Genomic DNA, 24470 nt, shown 5'->3' with positions numbered 1-24470 from the left:
AGAAAGAGCGCACCGCACATTGGGCCCGCAACCGAAGCCAGGCGCGCCCCCTCGCCCCATCATCGCGAAGCTTCTCAATTATCGAGATAGGGACACTGCATTGCGCCTGGCGAGAGACAAAGGCAAGCTGCAGCACAAGGGCATGGACATCTCCCTTTACCCGGATTTCACGGCTAAGGTCCAGGAAGAACGGAGACAATTCGCATCGTACAAGAAGCAGCTGCGTACCCTGGGCCTTGATTACGCTATGTTATATCCCGCCAAGCTCCGTATCAACAAAGGGGGACATTCCCACTTCTTCACGGACCCCAGAAACCTTCAGAAGACCCTGAAGGAATGGACCAGGGAACGCAAGGAAGCCCAGAAGAACAATGAGGATGACTCCGGCTCCGCATCTCACATGGAGGAGCAGGACTGAGCGGGACCCTGATTTGTACGCTGTTTTCTTCACTACGTGGAGGGGACTGTCCCTCAATCAGAGGCGCTGAACCACCCCCCTGGGGGGCGGTAAGTGTGGGGTGAAATGTAATTGTCAGTCCTATCGGGACGGAACAGTGACGGAGACCAGCGGGCTCTCGGTTGGTGCTGGCCGACAGACTGTTCCGGTGTTGCTGCGTGCTGTTGGGGGTGAGGGGGGCATTGCCACACGTGAAGCCGTGCTGGCCAGCGGTATGCCTACGGGAGGTCGGTGGAGCAGAGGGGCATTTTGGGGTGATTTGCCAAGGACACTGAGTTACCAGCGGGGGCAGGCCTGTGGGACGAACTTGATTTGTGCGATAGAACAGTAGGAGGTACTGTTCCCAGCAGGCGTACTCTGCCCCAGTGCTTTTGGCTGTTTGGCTCCCCAGGGAGTCTGTTTCAGAACGTTCTAGAATTTGTTAATTTCGGGTTGATGGGGGGTGGAATCGGGGCCTGTCTGACCTGGTTGGGGGTGGTCGGCTGTGGGTGGGTAGGGGGGTGGGAGGCTGATCTGAAGGGGGCTGCTGAGGGAGGTTTTCGTTTCACTGGTTGCGGGGAGTTCTGTGTTGCATTGAGCGAGATGCTGATTGGAGTTGTGCCTGATCTGAAATGCCTTTTAGTGGACGCGGCAACATGCCGCCCATGCGAATTACTGAAGTTTACTCGATATATAGTGCCGCAGGTAGTTGGCCCTGACTCTGGGAATGGCGCTGTTGCTGTCCCCGACAGAGCGATGGATCAGCTGTCCTTGTTATGTCTCATACTGCAATGAGTGACGCTACACATGGCCCTCACACACTGAAAATGATGTCTTGGAATGTGCGGGGCCTGAACGATTACCGCAAATTGAGGAAGGTCCTTAGCTACCTACATAGACACCACGTCGACCTGGCCCTCTTGCAGGAAACTCACTTGCCCGTCAACAGTAGGATGTTGAAGTCCCGTGGGTGGGTGGGAAACACAGTGGCGGCGGGATTCACAACACATTCACGGGAGGTGCTAACCTGGGTCAACCCAACCTCACAACTAAGATTTCTCCCAGTGGTGGTGGACACAGAGGGTCGGTTTGTCCTCGCTAGGTGCGTGGGTAAAGGGATTGACTTGTTGATTGTCAATGTATACGGCCCTAATTACGATAACCCAGACTTCTATGCTGCCCTGTCGGCACACTGTAGGACACATGCACAACCTGGGATGTTATGGGAAGGTGATTTTAACTTTGTTTTTGACCCCGTTGTGGACCGCTCCTCTGGCCCTGCTCGTAGACCGGTGGCCTCCGCCGCCTACATGAAAGCGGAATTGATCAAGCTAGACCTGGTTGATGTATGGAGGTGCATGCACCCCACGAAAGGTGGCTTCACACACTATTCGGCATATCATAATATCCATACCAGAATAGACTATTGGTTGGCGTCGCCATCTGTACTGGGCTGTATTCGTGTCTGTGAGGTACTCCCGCGCACCCTCTCAGACCACTCCCCCATTTTGCTGCATCTTTCCACCGTTAGGAAAGGTATCCCCTCCTTCACCTGGAGGTTCCCTCCCTTCGCCCTGCTGGACGACGCATTTCGGGGCGAATTGGCTGACGACATAGACAAGTTCTAAGCTACTAATTTGGGCACAGTCAACAGCTTTTTCACAATATGGGAGACGTTTAAGGTTTACATAAGAGGCATGGCTATGTCCAAACATTCCAGTGTACTGCGTACCATTAGACGGGAGTTGGCGGCACTGGAGGCTCAGCTAGCAGATTTAGAGAGCCGGCAGTTGCAGGACCCTGGGCCCGACACTCACTCGGGACTCAAACCCTTGCTGTCGGAGTATCAGACTCTGGCCGACAGGGAGATTCTCTACATGGGAAAATACGCAACCGCTCGGGTCTACGGGGAGGGAGACAGGCCGGGCGCCCTTCTGGCCCGAATGGTAAGAGGCTTTAGGCGACCTCTGGTGATTGACGAACTGCGCTCCCCGGAGGGTGAAGTGGTCACCGATGAGGAGCACATCCTCCTCGCTTTCAGGCGTTATTACGCCGAACTTTATCAGTCCAGGACACTGGGCGCTGAGGACGAAATGGACGATTACCTCGGCCACATCGCCATGCCCTACCTGCCGAGCTCGGACAGGGAATTTCTGATGTCCCCCATTCAGGAGGACGAGATCCTGGATGCCCTCTCCGACATGAGAGCGGGCGGTGCACCGGGCTCTGACGGACTCACTGTGGGTTTTTACAAAGCCTTCAAAGATAGCTTGATCCCGCATCTGATCTCCCTCTTCGACGCGATTTGCGAGGACGGTGAGATGCCACTTACTATGCGGGAGGCCTTGCTGGTCACTATCTTGAAACCAGGGAAGCCTCCGGACCTCTGCAGCTCATACAGGCCTCTCAGCTTGCTGAACGTGGACGCCAAGATATACGCCAAGGTGCTGGCCAACCGGCTGGCTCTCTTGGTCCCCGAGTTGGTTGCGCCTGAACAGTCCGGGTTTGTCCCCAGCAGAAACCTAACGTACAATATACGTACTGTGCTGGGGACGATGCAACATGTCGGACAGGACAATACTGCATTAGCGATTTTCCTAGACATGGAGAAAGCATTCGATTCGGTGGAATGGCCTTTTATGATCAGGGTGCTCCGGAAACTTGGCCTGGGTGAACCGTTCCTGCAGATGATCGGCGCCTTGTACCACCGACCGTCGGCCAGGCTGAAGTTAGGAGACAGAGTGTCGGAACCGATTCATATCGGCAGGGGCACCAGGCAGGGCTGCCCCCTCTCACCTCTACTGTACGCGCTAGTGGCGGAACCTCTGGCCTGCGCTATCAGGGAGTACCACAGCTTGGAGGGGATTAACTTTCCCACCTATAAAATAGGCATCTCTACGTATGCTGACGACACTTTGTTGTACGTCCGCAACCCAGAATCGAACTTGTCTGCGGTTCTAAGGGAAGTGGTCCGCTTTGGCTCACTCTCAGGGCTTCGGGTGAATTAGGATAAATCTATTGCCTTCCCTCTCACCCCAGTAACGCAACCCTTCAAAATGGAATACTCCCTGAAGTGGTCCACAGACTCGGTCAGGTACTTAGGTATACGACTGCACACTGACCCGGAGGTCCTGGTCCGGTATAATTACGGTGTGGCCTTCAACAAGCTAGTCGACGATGTAGACACATGGAGTAAACTCCCGCTATCTCTCCTAGGCAGGATCGCCATTATGAAAATGATTGTGCTACCACGGTTTCTATTCCTGTTCACAAACATCCCGGTGGTCCTCTCGAAGGCCTTTTTTACTCGGCTCACACAAGTCCTAATTCGACTGGCTTGAGGTGGCAGGCAGCCCAGGATACAGTGGGCGACGCTGCTTCTCCCCTGTGAGATGGGGGGTCTGGGTGCTCCCGATATGGAACGCTATTACCGGATAGCGCAGGCAGCCCACCTACATTCATGGGTTCACGGCGACGCACGCACGCTGCATGTAATCCTAGAGAGGTTGTTTGCGGACCCGCTCCCCCTGCCGGCTACGATCTGCCTCCCGGTGGACCGCTCTGTCGGCCAGCTGGACTCCCTTAAGTCGACTAACCATGCCTGGCACGCCCTGGTTCGCGCCCGTGGCTGTACTATCTAATATTCCCCCCTGATGCCGATCGACTGGGCACTCTGACTGGACCCTCTAGGGGAGAAGGATGTCATTGAGGCGCTTCGTTCTCTGGGAATCACGAGGATGGAGGACCTATTTATTGAGGGCACCCTGAAAACCTGGGATCAACTCACCCCCACATCATCGGGCTCCTCATTACTCCAGAAATTTCAGTTCCATAGGCTACACTCGGCGTTTCGGGAGGCATTGGGTCCGGCTGTGGAGGAGCCGATGGAGGTCCCTGAACTGACCTATGTCATTAAAAATAAGACACCCGCTAAGCTAATCTCGCACGTCAACAAGCTGGGAGTGGCGCACCAGCAGCTGCTCCATTCTAAAGCCAGGGAAGCATGGCAGGAAGATATACAGTCACCCATTGACGACAGCATGTGGCGATAATGCTGCTCCAGTACACGTAAAATCTCCCTCAACGGCAGGCACAGATTGGTGCATTTTAAGTTCCTACAGCGGGTGTATTACACCCCTGAACGACTGCACCGATATGGCCTCCGGCCCACGGCGGAGTGTGAACGCTGCCGTGCGCCTGTAGCCGACTTTCTCCACATGGCATGGCACTGCCCCAGTATTCAGGCTTTTTGGGGGGAAGTTTTCTCTGAGCTCGATCAGATACTGGGAGAGGAACTGCCTCGTAGGCCAGAATTAGCACTACTAGGTTACTCTAAGTTACTCCCCCCTTCTCAGCGTCGTCTAGCCAACATGGCATTGCTGATAGCCAGGAGAGTGGTGGCGAGTTGTTGGATGAGGGGGCCTCTCCCCACCAAGAAAAGATGGGCAGGTGATTTACTTTACTGCAGTACCCAAACTGAACTATATAGTGACCTACTCCCTCCCAGGAGCAGACCGAAAAACTTTTGGGGCCTCTATCAAGAATACCTGCAGAAGGGGGAGGAAGCCGGTTCAGACACCTCGGAGGTGGCGGACCTTCAGGACCATGTATCGGAGTAGGGGGCTGGGCAGCCGCGTGGTTACCTCTTTATGAGAGGAGGGGTGGGGGCAGGGAGGTTGGACAGGGTTGGCATGTAGCTCACGGTACCATTGGGGATGGGATTAGATGGTCATAGGGGAGGACTGTCATTCCAGGGTTGGGGATTAGGCAGGGCACTCCCTAGGCACGACACGTCTTATCCACACACCAGTGTACATAGGCGAATTCACAGGCACACTCATGGGGGGGTGGGGGGAGTTGGGGTAGAGAGTTTCTGTAGTTTTTTGTCCTTTCCCTACTCCTAAGACCTTGGTCACTAGCGTTCATCAGAGGATTGCAAACTGTCACGACGCACTTCAAACTGTCCTCAAGCTGTTATCACTGTTTGTACCACTGGGCTGGTGCAAATCCACCTCGCCGCCAGGCCTCCGGGATGCCGGCTGAAAAGGCTGTGTAAATCATCTGGTTATCCAGTCTCAGTGGTGCGCAGATACCATGAAATGTGTGTACTTATGTGCTTTACTGACAACATTGGCTTTACTGATAATAAAGGTCTTTATAATAAAATAAAAAAAATCTGCAAATACATCATGAGATTAGAATGTTAACAAAACAAAGGAGGACATATTTCTAACACATTGTTGGACATTTTAACTTTAAAATGGATGCAGCATCTACTTTTCAATGTTCCCTTGCCCTCGTTTTCTGGAGCTGTTGCTTTGAGAATAAAGGCTATTCTGGGTCCCAATTATCACTGCTGTGTAAGCTAGTAAGAGTTTTTTAACACCATAAGCAACTGCCTTAATGACTTGGTGAGCTGAATATTTTAGCATAAAAAGCATACATAGCAAGAAGCAACGACAACAATAATATACAGGAGATCAACTTATTTGCACATCTCAAACTAAGACATACTTCATGCAATGAAGGAATTGGATTTCTACAGGAGCTATTACAAAGAGAAATCATGCCTTCAAGTCTCACAAAGGTTCAGTCAGTGACACAAAAATACATAAACAGTAAAGATAAAGACCAAGTTTAATCCTTACATTGGCTGAGAGTCCAAATGAATGAAACCAGGCAATAAGTAAGCCAAGGTTTTCCCCGTGCCAGTTTGTGCAATACCAATAAGATCAATTCCTTGAAGTATGATTGGCCAGGCCTGCGACTAAAAACATGAATATGTTGATATTAACCAAACATGAAGAAAATAAAGGTTTAATAACAAACACAGGTAAGATGTTATTTATACCTGAATTGGAGTGGGAGTCTGAAAGCCCACTTTCTTGATTGTAGCAATAATTTGAGGGTATTGCTGAAATGCTTCTTCAAAGGTTCGAACTGGGTTTGGTATCGGTCTCTTTTCACCTTCATGTAGGTCACTGCACATTATATTGTTGTTTTCCTTTCTGTACATAAACAAAACAGTAACCTTTTACTATACCAATAGAAGTAATGTGAGATTCCAGCTTGGGAACTTAAAGGAGATTGAATAGTGATCCCTCTCCCCCAATCCCAGCACATATGTTGTGGAATATCAGGACATGGAGAAGATACAGCATGCAAATGTTGACCAGATGCATTAACAGGTGTTGAACCTCGGGGGATTGTGCCTACTACTGTTATTAGTGTGAACAATATTTCAGGTCATGATGCTGTCAACTTAGGAGAAAGGAAGTACATATCTACCTGAAGGATGAGGTAGACTTAACATGATCAAGATAACAACTTGAATAAGTGCCAGATGACCAAAGAATCGGCAAGAAGAATGTCTTCACGAACAGAGGTTGTCCAAGTACCACACGACGCAGCCCGGACGGCCACAATAACAAATAACAGCCATATCTGGGTTGTAGAGCAGCAGCATTGCTGGTCTACGACAAGCTGAGGAGACCATCATCTTCAATCCATCCTAGACGTGTAGTGTACAACTATTGCCTTCTCTCTAGTCCCAGATGGAACAAGAGGCAGTCCACTTTCAAATCCTGGCCCTGAGTAATGGAGAGGTTGTCCTTATTTGCTCAAATATTAGCTGCAGAAATAGCGACATATAAATTAGGAGTCAAGACCCTTATGGGAAATGGACGTCAAGTCCATTTCCCAGTAGGAATTCATAAAGCCACTTGGTCCAGAGGATGTCCTAGAATTCTTGGTTGCCCCAGCCACCACTATATTGTGACTGATTACTAGACCACATAGGGTGCTGCCCCACTTTATTACATCTGCTTCAGTGAACAAGATGTAAAATAGCTGGGTCTTAGGGTTCTGGATTGCAATTACTTCAACTGTCCCCTAACTGGACAACCGAGACAGGACCAGAATGTGGGCATACTATTAAAGACACCAGTCATTTAATTTGGTGGGTTTCTCATTGAAAGGGTGGTGATTTACGATGCTTCAGATATTTTTCAACCTTGGTCATGGAGGGTTCACCACACTGAATGGCCAAGACTGGCACTCAGGGTTGAACCAATACCCAAGCTTAGCCAAAAAAGTCCTCTATTAACACTTGCAGGAGCCTCAATTTTTTGTGTGTAAAAGCCCCCAGAAGAAGATGAGTTCAGAAGATTCCAGAATCAGGGAAAATAAAGCCACAACTGACCACACGGGGGTAAGAGGTTTAGATCATGGTGGTGCGAGCTCGTAACTGCTAGGCATTATGAGTCCTTTTTCCAGACGGAAAGCTGCAACACTGCCACTGCATTTACGGAAGAGACTGGGATATTTGTGGTTTAGTGTAGGAAGGTAGGATCCTTCTAGCATGGTTAACCCCACATTTTGCCTGGCGGCAGTGTGTTTTGCACTTAGTTTGCTGGGTTCCTGCTAATCAGGACTTTAACATCTGTGCTCTCTCCCCTAAATTAGTGTTGGTAAGTACTTTGGTACCTCCATAATTGGCTACTAGTTTACCCTTACAAGTCCCTAGTATATGGTACTGAAGTACCAAGGGCATTGGTACACTAGGCGTATCCCATGGGCTGCAGCAAGTATTGTGCCACCTATGGGAGTAAACTCAAACTGTTGACTAGAGACCTGTCATTGCATCCTGTGTTAGTTGGTGCTTGCACCTCTCACGACAGATATAGGTTTCCTTATATCGGAGGTTACTGCACTTAAAACCTACAAGTCATTGTTATGGCAGAGTCTTCAGTCCTGAGGGCAGGGTGCTTTGTTACAAGTGTGAGGGTACCCCTGCATGAGCAGGATACCCATAAAAACCCCAGAGTTGATTGACCAGCCTTTATAAGTGCAGTAAGCCATTTTAAGACATATGGTGGACTCAGTCATTACGATATGTCTAACTATATCATGGCTGCACCGAACCTGGTCCTGTTTGGTATAAAAAATGTTGGAATTATACCCAAACACAGATTCCGGTGCTGGAAGTTTGATCCGATATACTGGGGGGCTGCTTAGGTGACCCTCCTGTTCTGCCAGCGACAGCCTTTCAGGGTCTGTCAGCAAGCTAGTGCTGCTGCCAAACACAGACAATTCTGCCCTCATGCTGCTGAGCTCGAGCAGGAGAGGGTAGAACAATAGGTTTCATATTACAGGGAGGTGTGACCACCCAGACAGGACTTTGTGTATTGGGCTGGGGTGGGGGCACAAGACTGTTTTGAAGGGCACATTTCATGCCCTCCTTGCATACTCTGGTTTGAGACAGTTCATGAACCCTTGGTTCCCACTCTGGTGCAAAATCGGACAACGAGCAGGAGAGTATTCTCCCCCCTATCCGGCCCTTACTCTGGGAAGGACCCCTGAGTCAACCATTTCCCTAGGATACTTAGGGCTTCCCTGTGGGTGGGTCCTTAGATTCGTCATGGTTCCAGTCTCAACCCTGAAACTACGTCACTCTTCAATCGTCTGGACACTTGGACTTCATTGGACTTCTACTGGAACAGAGATTGCACCTAGGAAGACTAGGTCTCGCTGTTCTTCAAGTCTTCTGAGTTTTCTGTGACTGGGCTTAATTCAAGTTCGTCAAAAGACCTGTGGGCATCAAGGACACCCGAAGAAATTTCATTTGGAGTGAAAGAGTCACATCCCTGCATCTGCAGGCACTGCAACGAAGCGGACCGGTCTGCTGCTCTTCATATCCCATGGACATTCAGAGGCTCAGGAACACAACTGGTGGTTCTGTGACTCTCTAGAGGCCAGGCCTGCCTTCTCTGCAATTTCCCACGTGGGGGCTGCTGGCACCGCACCCCAGTGCACTGACTTGCCCTGCCAAGGTTTGTTGGCTCTGCACTCCAGAGTTCTTCAGGCTACAAGAAGCCTCAGCTCCCAGTACCTCACTTCCTGAAGAACTGAGTCCTCCCTGCATCGTGGGCCTCTGACTTTGCTGAGCTGCTTGAGGTTCTCTTGGGACTCTTGTGCCTCTGGCCTGTGGGTCCTCTTGAGTGTATTCCGCTGCTTCAGTGGGCTCCCCTACTTGCTCTGGGCCTTGTCTGACTCTCCTGCACTTGGCAAGTCCCTTGGACCTTGCTGGTCCCAACAATTGCTACTTTTCGTTCTGCACGCCAGTTGCGGTTATCAAGGTTGTTGATGGTACTGCTGAACACTGACCACCTAGACACAGACATCGAACGTAGGAGAGCTCGTGAATGGCACCTGTCCATCTTCAGTATCACCTGGTCCTCACAGCTGCAGCAACAAGGTCACTGTCATCTCTTCTGAACCCATCGACATTGGTGGGCTTTGTGCTTCTGTGCCTCCTGGTCACCTCCCAGTGGCAAAGACTCTGTCCCCTGTTCACTTCAAGAATCCACCCTTGGATTCCACCAGACTCCTTTACAGTCTTCTCCCGAGGCATCTTCTTCAAAGTCTCCCATTATCCTCTTTGTCATGGTCACCGTCAACTAACGAATTGCAAATTATATGCTACACTTCCTCCACCCAAGTACCGACCAAAAGATATCTGGAGCCCGCTCAAGACATACTTACAGAATTTGGACCCTTGCATCCCAACCCAAAATCTTGATGGCATAGTTCAGACAGGCGTGGGTTGAACACACTGAATAGGTGTTTGTATAATTTTCACAGCATAATGTAAATTAGAGGGTGGGAGATTTGCTTGCTACGGGATGACGAGTTAAGAGAAAAAACTAACATGTGATGGTCACACATTGAAACTTTGTGTTTCTCCATTTTATTTCTGTGTGCAACTGTCTATGATAGCACCATGTGAGTGGAACTGTTAACATATTTCAGCAGGAACAACTTAAGATAACATTGACTGTATATGTCAGAATAATGATAAAGTAAAAAAACAAAAAAACAAAAAAGTCAACTTCAACTCTCATGCATTTTCAGTCATCGGTTGTCATTGGTCTTCTGTGCCTCATGGTCACTCCCAACTGGCATAGACTCTGTCCCCTTTGCTTGTAGGTAGTCTTCTTCAAGAATCCACACTTGGAGCAGTCCACCGGACTCCTTCAACTTCTTCGCCAGAGACATGTTCACTGAAGTCTTCCATTGTTGTCTATAGCGGTTTCTGACGTCACTTCACCCCTATGCACCTAGCTTCCCTGGTGTCGCTAACTTGGTTCCTGGGGCCTCCACGGGTGGGATGGCTATCCAACCATCTGTCTTCCAAAGGATTTCTTCGGGTACTCTAGTCTCTTCAACTAAGACTTCTTCTTTGACTTCCATTGGGCACACAGCCTCTGTGGGGTTCCTGGGCACTTACCATGGGTGGTTCTTTGTGACCCCAGCTCCTCAGAGTCCAAGTCCCGTTCTCCTATGCAGTTCACATTCCATTTCCTTAATATACGGTTTGGCCTACCCCTGGAGACTAGTATATATTTCTGCTAGTTCCCCGATTATTTCAAAGTATTCTTGTGTATTGTGTTGATATATCCAGATAAGAGATAAAACAATGTGTTATTGATTGCGTTGCGCAATAAATGGACTTATTTTTATATAAACACTGTGTGGTTCTATTTCATTTCACTTACACTACTGATTAAAGGTAGTAAAACAAGCTGCTTTACACTCCAAGAAGGCTGATCTCCACTGCTACCACTTTGAGAGCTTTCTATGGTTATCAAAGATCACTAAAATCACCATAAGGGTTGTCTGCATTAGCGCAAGGTGCATCACTTAAAAAAGTGTGCACCATATAAGCCAGCCTCCTACACTCTGTGCTTTATTTTTTCACATATCCTTGGCAAAAAGCTGAGGCTTAATGTAGGACTTCTACAGCGATCCGAGCAAGCAAGGATGCAGCTCTCCAGACTCCCAGTGGGATTGTCACACAGCGGTGAGGGTCAGTTTCCAAGGGAATTCTGGTAGAGTCACCACTGTACCGGTACATCTATTACTGAAAGGTGGAATGGGAAGAGGAGGCTGGCGGACCACACAGGCAACCTCTTTAAACCGGTTAACAAAGGAGGCAAGCATAGCTATCACTCCGGTATCGGTTTACACCTCCAGCATATTCACTACAAAGTTTCTTCTTTCGAACCTGGGATAGAGGAGACAGCACCTAGAGCCCCCCCCAAACTGCCCCAATAAGCAGGAGAAGCTCCAATACAGGCACAAAGGCCTTGGTTCACAATGGATACTCTCGTCAATTGACGCTTCCGGGCAAGACCACTGATGAAAGGGTACTGGGTAAGGAGGGAGTGGAGTGTAGTGAGTCATGGGGAGCACAGTCTGTGAAGGCAGCCAAGAAGACTGCCATTAATAAGTAGAGGAACAGGAAAGAGAAGCTGAGGATATTCCATCAAGTAGGAGAACTTCACTGTCACTGAACTCCTTCAAGGTTATGGGAACAAACAGAGAGGACATGCAAAAAGATAAAGAAGGGGCAGCGCCGAAGATGTCTGTAGAGGTTACTTGTGTTACAGCAAACAAACTATGGACAGAATGCTGACAATGCAAACATTCTCCCCCAGTCAAAAGATCTGGGTTAAATCCATTGTTCTTTTGCCCACTACGCCACCCCAGTTTGGACCCAGCCATATGCAAATCAGTCTTTACCCTGCGCCCCATTGGAACAGTCCAGGCCGAACTGCCAGGCCAGGTCCTCTCTGGACCTCAAACAAGTATCCTGGGACCAGTCACTTTAATGCCATGAGTTCCCCCTATTCCACTAGGAAGTAAGTTTGAACTCCTCTGATCCATAAATGCACCCGAGGACATATTTTGCCCCCCAGCAGAGGGTATGTCTGGGAGGAGGATGTCTCAGAGGTGGAAAACCAGTCGTGTATCAATGCAAGGCGACAGGAGAGTTCTGGTCAACTCTCAAAGATTTGCAAGCTACGTACATAGCGAATAACTTAGAATTAAGGAGCATTATGCAGACTCTTAAGTAGAACATACTGTTGAGATTTGAGACCTTGGAACAGAACCAGAAAAACTGCTAGAGGGCGTGCAAGGCGCTGAATGGAAAACTTACGGACTTGGCTGACAGTTGGAGGAAAACATGTAAAGGGTAAACTCAGGCCTCTCAGAAAATGCACTGCAGAGTGAGTCTCCAAAGAATTCGAATAGGCAGTTGATGGAAAATCTGGAAGGAATATGCTACTTACCAGTATGCATCTGTTCTTGGCATGTAGGGCTGCTGACATTCATATCTGTGCATAGATCGCCGCCTAGTGTTGGGTCCGGATCATTGCACATTGTTGTCCTGGAAGAGTCTTCGAAGTATCACGAGAATGGTGGCTCCTCCCCTGGACTACAGTGCGCATGGGCATCCTCTCCATCCTCAGATTGTTTTTCGCCATTGTGGCAGAGATGGAGTGTAACACCATAAGTGATGACCATGCCTGAGAATGATTCTGAGGGCTACAGCTGCTACAGGCACCGGGGAGGAGGGCGGGTGATATGAATGTCAGCAGCCCTACACGCCAAGAACAGATGCATACTGGTAAGTAGCATATTCCGTTCGAGGCAGGTGGGCTGCTGAATTCATATCTGTGCATAGAATAAATAGCAGTTACCTCCTTAGCGGTGGTTGCCCATGCCAGCTGCAGCAGTCTGAAAAAGAGTTCTGAGAACAGCCTGTCCTACAGCAGCTTGCTGTTTGGAGTGTACATCTACGCAGTAGTGTTTGGTAAATTTATGTATGGTGGTCCATGTGGCTGCTCTACATATATCCTCTAGAGGAATGTTACCTAGGAAAGTCATGGATGCCCCTAGCTTGCGTTTGGAATGCGCTCTTGGGGAACTGTTAAAGTGAGTTTAGCTTTTTGATAACAGATTTGTATGCACTTAACAATCCATCTGGCTATACCTGATTTGGAAATAGGGTTGCCTTTGTGTTGTGGAGAGAAGGCAACAAACAGTTGTTTAGTCTTTCTTAAGTCTTTTGTCCTGTCGATGTAATACAGGAGAGCTCTTTTAACATCTAAGGTGTGCAGTGCTCGGTCTGCCACAGAATCAGGGTATGGAAAGAAAACTGGCAGTTCTATGGTTTGATTAATGTGGAACTGCGACACCACCTTAGGCATGAATTTAGGGTTGGTACGTAGCACTACCCTATTAGCATGAATTTGTAGGAAAGGCTCTTGAATTGTTAGGGCTTGAAGCTCACTAACTCTTCTTAGCGATGTGATGGCTATCAGAAAAGCCACTTTCCATGTAAGAAATTGTATCTCACAAGAATGAAGAGGTTCAAAGGGTGGCCCCATGAGCCTGGTGAGAACTATGTTTAGATTCCAGACAGGTGAAGGAGGGTGTCTGGGAGGGATCACTCTTTTGAGCCCTTCCAAAAAAGCCTTAATGGCAGGCACTCTGAAAAGGGAAAGATGCTGCCTGTTTTGAAGATAAGCTGCCATGGCGACCAAATGTATCCTGATGGAACTATATGCCAGATTGCATCTGTATAGATGCAACAAATAACATATGATGTTCTGCATGGACGCATCTAGCGGATTAATGTCATTATTGGAACAGTAGATGACAAATCGCTTCCATTTGGCTGCATAGCACGCCCTAGTTGTAAGCCGCCTTGCCTCCTTGATGATGTTCATACAGTCAGGTGGGCAAGTTGAGGTAGCCAAACTGTATGACCTCAGGAGCCATATCGCAAGGCTCAACTGTTGCGCATCTGGGTGCTGAATGTCTCCATGGCTCTGAGTGAGGAGACTGGGCGTGAGGCGCAGCGGTTGGTGAGGCACCACTGAAAGTTCCAGGAATGTGGTGTACCAGGCCTGCCTTGCCCACTTTGGAGCAACCAGGATGAGCGTCATGGAGTGCTGCTGTAGTTTGCGTGCCACTAGCGGTATGAGCGGTGCTGGAGGAAAAGCGTACGCAAATCTGCCTGACTAGTTCATCCATATCGCATTGCCCTGAGACTACAATTGTGGGAACCTGGCGGCGAAGGTTTGCCATTTTCCGTTTTCCTTTGTGGCGAACAGGTCTATCTCTGGATGACCCCACTGCTGGAAATATGGTTGGAGCACCGAGGGGTGTATCTCCCACTCGTGCATCTGATGGCTGTGCTTGCTGAGCAGGTCCGCCATCTGGTTGTCTTTGCATGGGAGATGTTCTGCCATGAGGAAGATGTTCCTCTGGATAGCCCACTTCCACATGCTCTGGGCTAGATGAGATAGTTGCGGAGAGTGTGTGCCTCCTTGCTTCTGGATGTAATACATGGCAGTCATATTGTCCGTCCGGATCAGCACGACTTTGTTGCACAGGTGCAATTTGAATGCCTTCATCGCCATGAAGATTGCCATCAGCTCCAACAGATTGATATGCATCTTTTGCTGCTGCATCGTCCATACTCCCTGCACGGTATAATGGAGGACATGCGCTCCCCATCCCTGGAGAGATGCGTCCGTTGTCAGCACTATTTGTGGGACAGGCTCTTGAAACGGTCGTCCCCTGCAAAGGTTTTGTGTGTTCCACCAACACAGAGAGTTGTATGCACGACCGGACACCAACACTAGGTCTTTCAGATGCCCATGAGCCTGGTTCCACTGTCGTGCCAAGCACTCCTAGAGCGGACGCATGTGTAGCCTCGCGTGCGGGACTATGAAGAAGCAGGAGGCCATCATACCGATCAGCTGCATGAATATCTGCGCTGGGAGCGAGTGTTGGGGCCTGAATTTCTGAATCAGCAACTGCATGATGTTGACTCTTGCAGAGTTTGGCTGCGCTGTTGCTGTTAGAGTGTTTATTGTTGCACCTAGGTACTGTTGTACATGAGCGGAATGAAGGTGCGACTTTGGGTAATTTAGTGAAAATCCTAGACTGTGTAGGAGGTGAATTGTGCGTGACATGTGGCTGGCACACTGCTGGGCTGACTTTGCTTGGACAAGCCAGTCGTCCAGGTAGGGATAGACATGGATGTGTTGTCTCCGAAGGTGCACAGCCACAGTTGCTAAGCACTTGGTGAACACCCTGGGGGCAGTGGTGACCCCGAAAGGCAGGACCTTGAACTGGTAATGCTGAATGTGGACGGTGAACCGGAGATACCTCCTGTGACTCAGGTGAATGGGAATGTGGAAATATGCATCTTTCAGGTCTAGGGGTGCCAGGAAGTCTCCCTGACTGAGCAATGGTAGGACTTGCTGTAAAGTTAACATATGAAAATGTTCTGACAAGATGTACTGGTTCAGGGATCTGAGGTCTAGAATAGGCCGCAGGGAACCGTCCTTTTTTGGGATTAAGAAGTACAGAGAGTACACCCCTGTACCTTGCTCTTCTAAAGGCACGATTTCTATTGCCCCTTTTTGCATCATGGAGAGTACTTCTTGCTGCAATAAGTGCATGTGCTCTGCGGACATAGGACGGTGCCTTGGGGGTATGTTGGGGGGAGTGGAGGTTAGTTCCAGACAATAGCCATATTGGATAAGTTGTCTCACCCACCTGTCTGTGGTAATGCCTTCCCAGACAGGCAGGAACTGCTGGAGTCTTCCCCCGACCGGTGTTAAATGGTCTGGGGGCAGTGACAAGGCGTCACTGTTTGTTGGGGGCGGAGGATCTGGCATTGTTATTTCCACGTCCTCTGCCTTTGGTGCTGTTCCCACGATATCCACCCCTGTTATTCTTGTTATAGGTGGTCTGCGTGCTCCCCTTTTTGTACTAGGCTTGCTGCAATGCTTGACCTCTAGAGGCTCCCCTGTTACCGGAGCAACGAAAGGAACTGCCCCTGAACTGCTGTGACTGCAGGGCCCCCATGGATTTTGCTGTCTCAGTGTCTTTCTTCATCTTTTCAAGGGTCGTGTCTAGATCAGGACCAAAAAGAAAGTCAGGGTTAACTGGCTGATTAAGCAAAGTTGTTTGGATCTCTGGTTTAAAACCAGAGATGCGGAGCCAGGCATGACGTCTCAGCATAACACTTTTGTTGATCGCCCTAGCTGCCGTGTCTGCTGCATCGAGTGCACACTTGATGGATGCATTTGAAATTAACTTTCCTTCCTGTATGAGCATTTCTGCTCCCTCCTTATAAACGTCAGGCAGGTGTTGCATCAGCTGTTCTAACGTGTCGTAGTGAGCCCTATCGTATCTAGCTAATTAGGGCCTGTGTATTCGCGATCCTCCAAATATTAGCCGCTTGAGCAGCTACACGCTTGCCAGAAGCTTCCAAGATCTTGGATTCTTTGTCCGGAGGAGGAGCATCCCCACTAGTCTGAGAGTTTGCTCTCTTGCGAGCATTAGCCACAACCAAGGAGTCCAATGGGAGCTGGCCCCTGATGTACGTAGGGTCCACAGGCGCAGGCCGATATTTTCTTTCAATCCTTGGGTTTACAACCCTTGCCCTGGTGGTCTCCTTGAAAATGTCAGTAGCATGTTTCAGGACACCTTTTAGCATAGGCAATGTTTTTACTGATTTTTCTGAGGTGGAGAAAGTATCGGACAGAAAGTCCTCCTCCACTGGATCTGCGTGCATTTCTACGTCATGGTTAATGGCCGCCCTTTCTAGTCTAGCAAAGCGTTAAACGCTGCCGTGTCTTCAGTAGGCGAGGTCTTGACACTATAGGACTGAGCATCATGCGCAGTCTGTGGCTCATCAGGGTCAACCGGGACATTCCAGGGTTGAGGTTCATTTTGATCTGCATCAGCATGATAATTAAATTCAATCTGACCGTAACCCTCTCCCACATCTTCATCGCTGCGTGTGGGAGAGTAGGCATATTGTTGTGTATATGGCTCCACAGGTTCGAAGAGAACAGGTGAGGTGGCTGAATCCCTTTTCCTTTTGAGAGGGATCTTGTATGACTCCAAAGGATGTTCTGGAGCGATCTTTCGTTTGTGAATGGTGAGCCTGCCAGAATCAGAGTCGATGAAGAGCTTCGACTGATTGTCATACGAGGGTGCCTGGAATATTACCTCCTCTGGAATGGACTGAGACTTGGAAGGTCCCGACACCTTCTTGGACGCTTCGGCGCCTTTTTGTGGTTCGAACGCTTTGGGTCGAGCGGTCGGGGGCAGTCCTTATTTAATTGGAGGAAGCACCTGAGACGAACCGACCTTCTTCGAGATAGACGGCGTCTTCGATCCGATCTGCTTTGGTGGATCACCAGCATGCTTGCGGCCTTGCGTCGACTCGAGCGCATGGTGCGCAGCAGGCACGGCTTTACGCTTCAACGCAATATGCTCCTTAGGGTCGGGTTTTGTCTTCGACTCGAGGGCCTTGCTTAAGATCGGCTTGGAGGATGCAAGCGTTGGTTCGACAGTCTTTTTAGCCTGGAGTCCTTTGGCAGTGTCGCCATGTTTGGACGTCGACAGAGTGACGTGCTTGACCGTCGAGACTGGCTTCGGCGCCCGCTCTTCGGGCCGACGCCCCCTTGTGACCCCAAAGGGTCGATGACACTTTTAGACTTGACTCGAGCCGAGGGCATCAATCCGAGGACCGTCTTAAACAGTTTCGGTTTCTCTTTCGCCTCTGTTGGTTTCGGTTTCGATTTTGGTGGATCGACCGATGGCTCCTTTGAAGTATCCTTAGCCGGGCCTTGACGCGGGGCTATAGAATTTGGAGTAAGATCTCGGCTAAGGCCTTTCGGCGATGCCTCGACCTGAGCCGTAGAGAGCACAGTGTCAATATTAGGCACCGCGACTGCGGGTGGGCCCTGCTCATCGCTGGAGTCGTCATCGACGGCTCCGATGGCCTCTGCGTCGTCTCCTACCTCGACGTAGTCTTCTTCATGGACGTAGTCTTCTTCTTCGTCCACATCGAAGTTAAAATCTTGCTCCGACGCAGGGTCCAACTGCTGGTCAGGATCCTCTTCATCGACCCCTTCATAGTCATCTGCCTTCAAGATGTTCTCCGGGTCGGGCGCCACTTTCTGCGCCGACTGTCGCGCTGCGTGTCAAATTTGAAGCGTCTTCCTCCACCGGAACTTGGAACAGGCCATACAGCTGGCCTCATCGTGGTCCGGGGATAAACATTTATTGCACACTGGGTGCACATCAATGTGAGGGTATTTTGAGTTGCAGACGGGGCATCTCTTGAACGGGCTCCGTTCCATCGTCGTCGTAGTTGGAGCCTTTGGTGTCGAAAAAGCAAACGGCCTTTGACGTCCTGTTCGAAGAACTGGATGAAGTATAGGCACCGAACGAGACAATACCGACGCCATGAAGGCCTTTTGGACTTGCGCAAAGAATTTTATACTGATTCCGAACTTGAGTCAAGAAAGTACATCCGAACCCAATGGCGGAAAAAAACAATCTGAGGATGGAGAGGATGCCCATGCGCACTGTAGTCCAGGGGTGGAGCCACCTATCTCGTGATACTTCGAAGACTCTTCCAGGACAACAATGTGCAATCATCTGGACCCAACACTAGGCGGCGATCTATGCACAGATATGAATTCAGCAGCAATTATGGCAATTTATCAGTTAGAGACATGATGAAGAAGATCGGAATTTTTTCTCAGAATATGCATGGGTTGAGATCTAGGAACAGACAAAGGCAAGCGCTGAGTACCTGCAGAAGTAAAGGCCAAAGTCATCATTCTATAGGAGAGGCACCTTAAGCCGGCCAAATGTAAAGCCTGCTTTACTATGTGTCGATTTGTCCAGAAAGTGATTTGCCCAGACCAGGTGTAGAAAGTAGTCGTAGTCAGGTTGTTGTAAATAGTAACAGGTTTATTACTAACAGCCCCACACATCAAGCGGTGCGTAGGTCAGAATGCCAAATCCATTAATGACAGTTGGGCAGTTGGAGAGGGGACCGGGGCTGTGTGGAATGTTAGGGAGCCAATAGGGATGGCGGGGAACCATGGATGCTCTCCCGCAGGAGAGCTGGTAGAAACCACTGGCTCAAGGCTCGGGGGGGAACTAGACTAGGTTACAACACATCTTCCTCTCTTGCGAGTTTTAACAGATGGGCCACAATGTGTGGCAAAGGGAAACAATAGTGCTAAATAAACAGGTAGGCTTTAGTCACAAACAAAGTCTTCATAACATTTAGGTTTGTGGATGGTTCTCCCAAATCTTCCCTTGGCAACAAGGGCATCGGGAACACTTTCTGTGTCCGAGTGAGATTCATTACAGGTTCTACCCGACCTACCGCTGAAGTTGTGACCGCCAGACGTGGCTTCAGAGTCAGAGTGGGAGTCACCGTAACAACTCCGATTGGTGATCGGAGTGTGAGTAATGACACCCTCAGACTGGTCTGATGATTGACAGTCAGCTGAGTCAGTGGCAAGTGGGAGAGCGTGTGAACTAGCATTTCTGAGCATGGAACCTTGTCCTACACTGGATCTATCAACATCAACCCACAAGTCTTTGCAATGTGTCCCATGTTGCAGTTGGTTGGAAACATTGGTCCCCTGATGGTATCTAGCAAATCTGCTCATGTGCCAAACCTTCCCATCACTGAGTCTGGCCGCGTTATTGAACAGTTCCTCAATTTGCATTGGAGCGGCGAATCTGCTTTCTCCTTTCCTTACTTTTTTCTCTAAACGAACTTTAACAAAATCACCAACTTTAAATGAATGTTCTTTTGCACCATGTTTGGAATCATACCATTCTTTGTAATACTTTTGGGCTTTTATTATGTTATTCCTTATTACGTCTGGTGACCATGCAACTTGTTTTGAATTTGGCATCCATCCAAGATCACTACTCAGGGGCTGTCTGCTTCTCATGAGCACAAAGGGTGCCTCACGGATGCTGGCACAGGGAGCTATTCTGAAAGCCCAAATGAGTTTGAATACCTCTTCCTCCCAGTTTAGATTTGAGTTTCTTGACAGCTGTATGTGACCTTTCAGGACACGGTTGAAACGTTCGGTGAGGCCATTACCTTCAGGATGGTACAGTGAAGTGGTATGATGAGTGATGCAGTTTCTCGTTAGGAATGATTTGAACGCTTCAGAACAAAACTGTGGACCGTTGTCAGTGAGCACAAATTTAGGTAATCCTTCGCTAATGAACAGTTTGTCCAAGAACAATATAATTGTGGAGCTATCTATTTCCGTTACAATCCTTATTTCTGGCCACTTCGAGAAATGATCTATAGCCACTAGGATATACTTGATCTCTCCATCATGTCCTTCAACGGGCCCCGCGATGTCAACACCAATTTTCTCCCAGGCCATCAAGGGGGGTTGGAGTGGAGAGAGAGAGACTTTAGATGTCTTGAGGGTTTTGTCTGAATCACTGCACTCCACAGTCCCTTATTAGTGTTTCAATTTGCTTGTCAATGCCCGGCCACCAGTAACTGGCTCTGACTCTTTCCTTGGTTTTGGAGATGCCCAGGTGACCAATGTGGCATAGTTTAAGTATTCTGTCTCTGAGTGTGATGGGGGCTATAGCTTTACCAATTCTGTAAAGCACTCCGTTTTCCAAACTGAGTTCATTTCTTATTTCCCAGAAAGTTTTTACGTTGTCACTAAGATGGCGTTTCTCTGGCCACCTGGTGTTCACACATTTGCACACATCTTGGAGGGTTGAATCTCGTGCCATTTGTTGTTCCCATTCTCCCTTAGATATTCCGTCCAACTCTGTATTGAAGAGTAGAGCCACTTTTTCGTCATCCTCTGACGTATCAGTTTCCTCATAACTGTGTGGGAGTGGTAGTCTGCTGAGGAAATCGGCGATTTTATTCTGGACTCCTGGCCAATATTCAGCAGAGTAGCAATAGTCCAGTAATTTTATAGACATTTTGCTTAGTCGTGGGGAAGCATTCTGCAAACCGGAGGCAGACAGTATCTTGATTAGGGGTTTGTGATCTGTGCGAAGATGAATGTTGTAACCCCATATGTATGCTCTGAAGTAATTGAGCGTCCATGAACAGGCTAGCATTTCGCGCTCGATTACTGAGTATTTCTCCTCAGCAGAGGTGAGTGACCTAGAGGCAAATGCTACAACCCATTCCTGTTTTGAGGTACCCTTCTGTGCTAGCACTGCACCAATTCCTTTGTTACTAGCATCGGTGGTCACAAAGATTTCTGCATTTGGATCAAATCCTTTGAGAAAAGGAGCGTCGCTTATTTCTTTTTTAATTGTTTCAAAGGTGTTTTGGCAATCCATGGACCATTCAAACTTTGTCTTATTTTTCAATAGTTGTCTAATGCTGTATGTTTTCTCAGAAAAGTTTTTTACGATTATCGAGTAATACTCGGTCAGACCAAGAAAAGCTCTGACATCATCTTTGCTCGATGGGCAAGGAGCATTGAGAATGGCGTCCACTAATCCTTGTTTGGGTTTGATGCCCTCTTTGCTAATGGTGTGCCCTAAGTATACTACTTTGTCTTGTGATATTTTACACTTGTCTAATTCAACAGTCAGACCATGCATTTTAAGTTTATTAAAAACTTGCATAAGATGTGTGTCATGTTCAGATTGGTTGCTACCCATGACCAGGATATCGTCTTGGAAAAACCTGATACCGTTGACGCCTTCATAAATGGTAGTCATGACCCTTTGAAAAAGCGCCGCGGCAGAGGCTAAGCCAAACGGCACCCTGGTGAAACGATAACAACCAAATGGGGAGATAAATGTGGTGTATGTTTTGCTGTCCACGTGTAGGGGAATCTGGTGATATGCGGATTTTAAATCAATTATAGAAAATATACACATACCATTGGTGGCATTAAACATTTCACATATGCGTGGCAGGGGATATTGATCAACAATAATATTCTTATTCAGGTCCCTGAGATCGATGCAGAGTCTAATTTTTCCGTTGGGACGTTTGACCACCACCAAGGGAGAAACCCACTCCGCGGACTCAACTTCTTCTATTATTCCATCTTTGATAAGTCTATTCAGTTCGACTTGAACATCACTTCTTACTGACACTGGTAAATGTCTTACCTTGTGAATGCATACGACGGCTGAGTCCAAGTTCAATTTTATGTTGAAAACTGTTGAGAAGACCAACCTTACCATAGAACACTTCAGGAAAGTCATTTTGGATGGTGCGTTTGCAGGACTCATCGACAGACAGTACAGGATCATCGCTATTCGGGTTGAGGATAATGCCCAGATCAGCTTGGTCGCTCCAACCAAGGACCGATGGACCCTTCTTAGCCACAAAAAGCCTGCAAAATGCTTTTCTGTTTTTGAACTCAAATTCAAGATCACGTGTCCCTAAGAATTCTATGTTGTTTCCGGTGTAACTTCTAGCAATCACTTTTGATTTTTCCAAAGAAGAACCAATTTTGTCATTGAATTGTTTCCACACGTTCTCATTTATGATTGTGAAAGGAGATCCTGAATCAGCCATGAGATTCACTGTGACACCACCTAATTTCACATCACACATGGGTTTTTTTTTCCTCGTGGGTGTGAGCTCCAGAACATCATATTCAATTGAGAAAACATAGCTGATGCCGTCAAAATCAGAATACTCTGAATTTTCTTCGTCTGAGTCACTTTCCTCTTGAATTTGTTTGACATGTTTACTTTGTTTTGAAGATCTTCTATTACAAGCTTTAGCAATGTGACCTGTCAAACCACAAGACGTGCATTTTTGATGTCTTGCAGGACACTTTGTTGAATCAGCTAGGTGGGTGGGAGACCCACAACGATAGCATTTAAGTTCAGAGAAGTCGTTGTTTCTTGTACTGCGATGTTTTTCTTTGCTATATTTGGATCTGAAATGTTCACTTTTCTTATGTTTATCATGTTCAACATATCTCATTTTTTCATTCTGTCTTAGCTTGCCCGCATTAGAAGATTTAATGGCTTTAACTACTACAGGTTCTTCAAGAACGGCCTTAGCACATCTGCCTGTAAGTTCAGCCTTTCTGACTAAAGCGACTACTTCCTTCAAAGAAGCTTCACCAGTTAGGGTTGCTGGCATGCATGATAATTTGATCACGAACAAACTCTTCTTGTAGTTGACCAAATCTGCAAGTCAATGCCAATTTATTCAACGCAGCGACATAATCATCAATGCTCTCCTCTTTACCTTGCTTTCTTCTTGAAAATTTGTAACGGTCAACAGCTACACAAACTATGGGTGAGAAGTGAGCATCAAGATCATCCAACGCATGCTGATAGACATCATCGCCTTCTCTCGCCTTTTTCTCAATGTTGTTGTAAGTCTTGACGCCACCAGGACCTAAACAGTACAACAGGACTTTCTTTTTCTTCTCAGCTGTGAAGTCCCCATCTTCCACCGTTTCAATATAATTAGTAAAGTACTCTTTCCACTCCTTCCAAGGCATGCAAGGAGCACCTTTGCTAGGTAAGAACGCCTGGGGTTGCGTAAGATTCAGCGAACTAAGAGCACACATTGTGTAAAATGTATGTAGAAGGTGAGCTATGCTTGCACAGGTGAGGATTTGCGTAGCTTAAATAGCGTTTTTCTATAAAGGTAAACACCATTAATTTCTTTTCTCTTTATATGTCAAATTTTGCTGAACACGACCTTCAAGTGCAAGCAAGACAGTTTCCAAAACACAGAAATCAATCAGTTCACATTCCCAGATGATGAACATGATAATGCAGAAGAATGCTGTTTGCTATTAATTCTTCCTTTCTTTAATTAACTCATTGTGTTAATTTTGACTGTTGAAGCAAATGCTTGTTTTCAATGTTTTATCTTTTTTATTCAATTAATTTCGATTCTTTAAAATTCACATCACTGAGAGTGTGCCCCAACAGGATTCGAACTCCTGACACCGATCCTAATCACCGCACTGAATGTCCAAGTATGGCGCCTTACGCTGCGTTTCACTGACGTGGCACGCCTTTGCACATGCGCAGACGGGGTGGCAGAAGAGGAGTTAGTGGTGCGAAAACCCCCTGACAGGATTTCCTTTAGTCGGACTTGCGCCGCGCTTCGCACATCACAGGGAAAGAAACAGAATACCGCAGATCAGTACCTTCTTTTTATCGGCTGGAAACTGACACCACATTCAGGCTCGCTGAGAAGATTCAATCAAGCAGGCAAACACCGGGCTCATGTTTCCTTCCAGACCGATGCGCCGAACAGCATACTCTCCAGACTGAATGCAAAAACTGAAGGATCGGCAGGAATCAGCGAAGACGCACCAGGATAAATCAAGGTAGGAAGCCAGTTCTT

At 48.1% G+C, this 24470-nt stretch overlaps 1 protein-coding gene across 1 annotated transcript in view; it reads right to left on the bottom strand.

Moving 5' to 3' along the window:
- Positions 1-24470, bottom strand: part of DDX43 (DEAD-box helicase 43) — a 995487-nt gene that overhangs the window by 842509 nt on the left and 128508 nt on the right. Inside the window, exons 6-7 of the mRNA XM_086925221.1 lie at positions 6288-6444; positions 6085-6203 (exon numbers count right to left, since the gene is read on the bottom strand). Coding sequence (XP_086781347.1) covers positions 6085-6203; positions 6288-6444 — 276 coding nt within the window. The remainder of the gene's footprint in view (positions 1-6084; positions 6204-6287; positions 6445-24470) is intronic.

Source organism: Lissotriton vulgaris, chromosome 6, assembly GCF_964263255.1.
Source record: "Lissotriton vulgaris chromosome 6, aLisVul1.2, whole genome shotgun sequence".
In the NCBI taxonomy this organism is placed as follows: Eukaryota; Metazoa; Chordata; class Amphibia; order Caudata; family Salamandridae; genus Lissotriton; species Lissotriton vulgaris.
The sequence above is the reverse complement of the archived record's forward strand: the minus strand, read 5'-3'. Positions and strand labels throughout refer to the sequence as shown.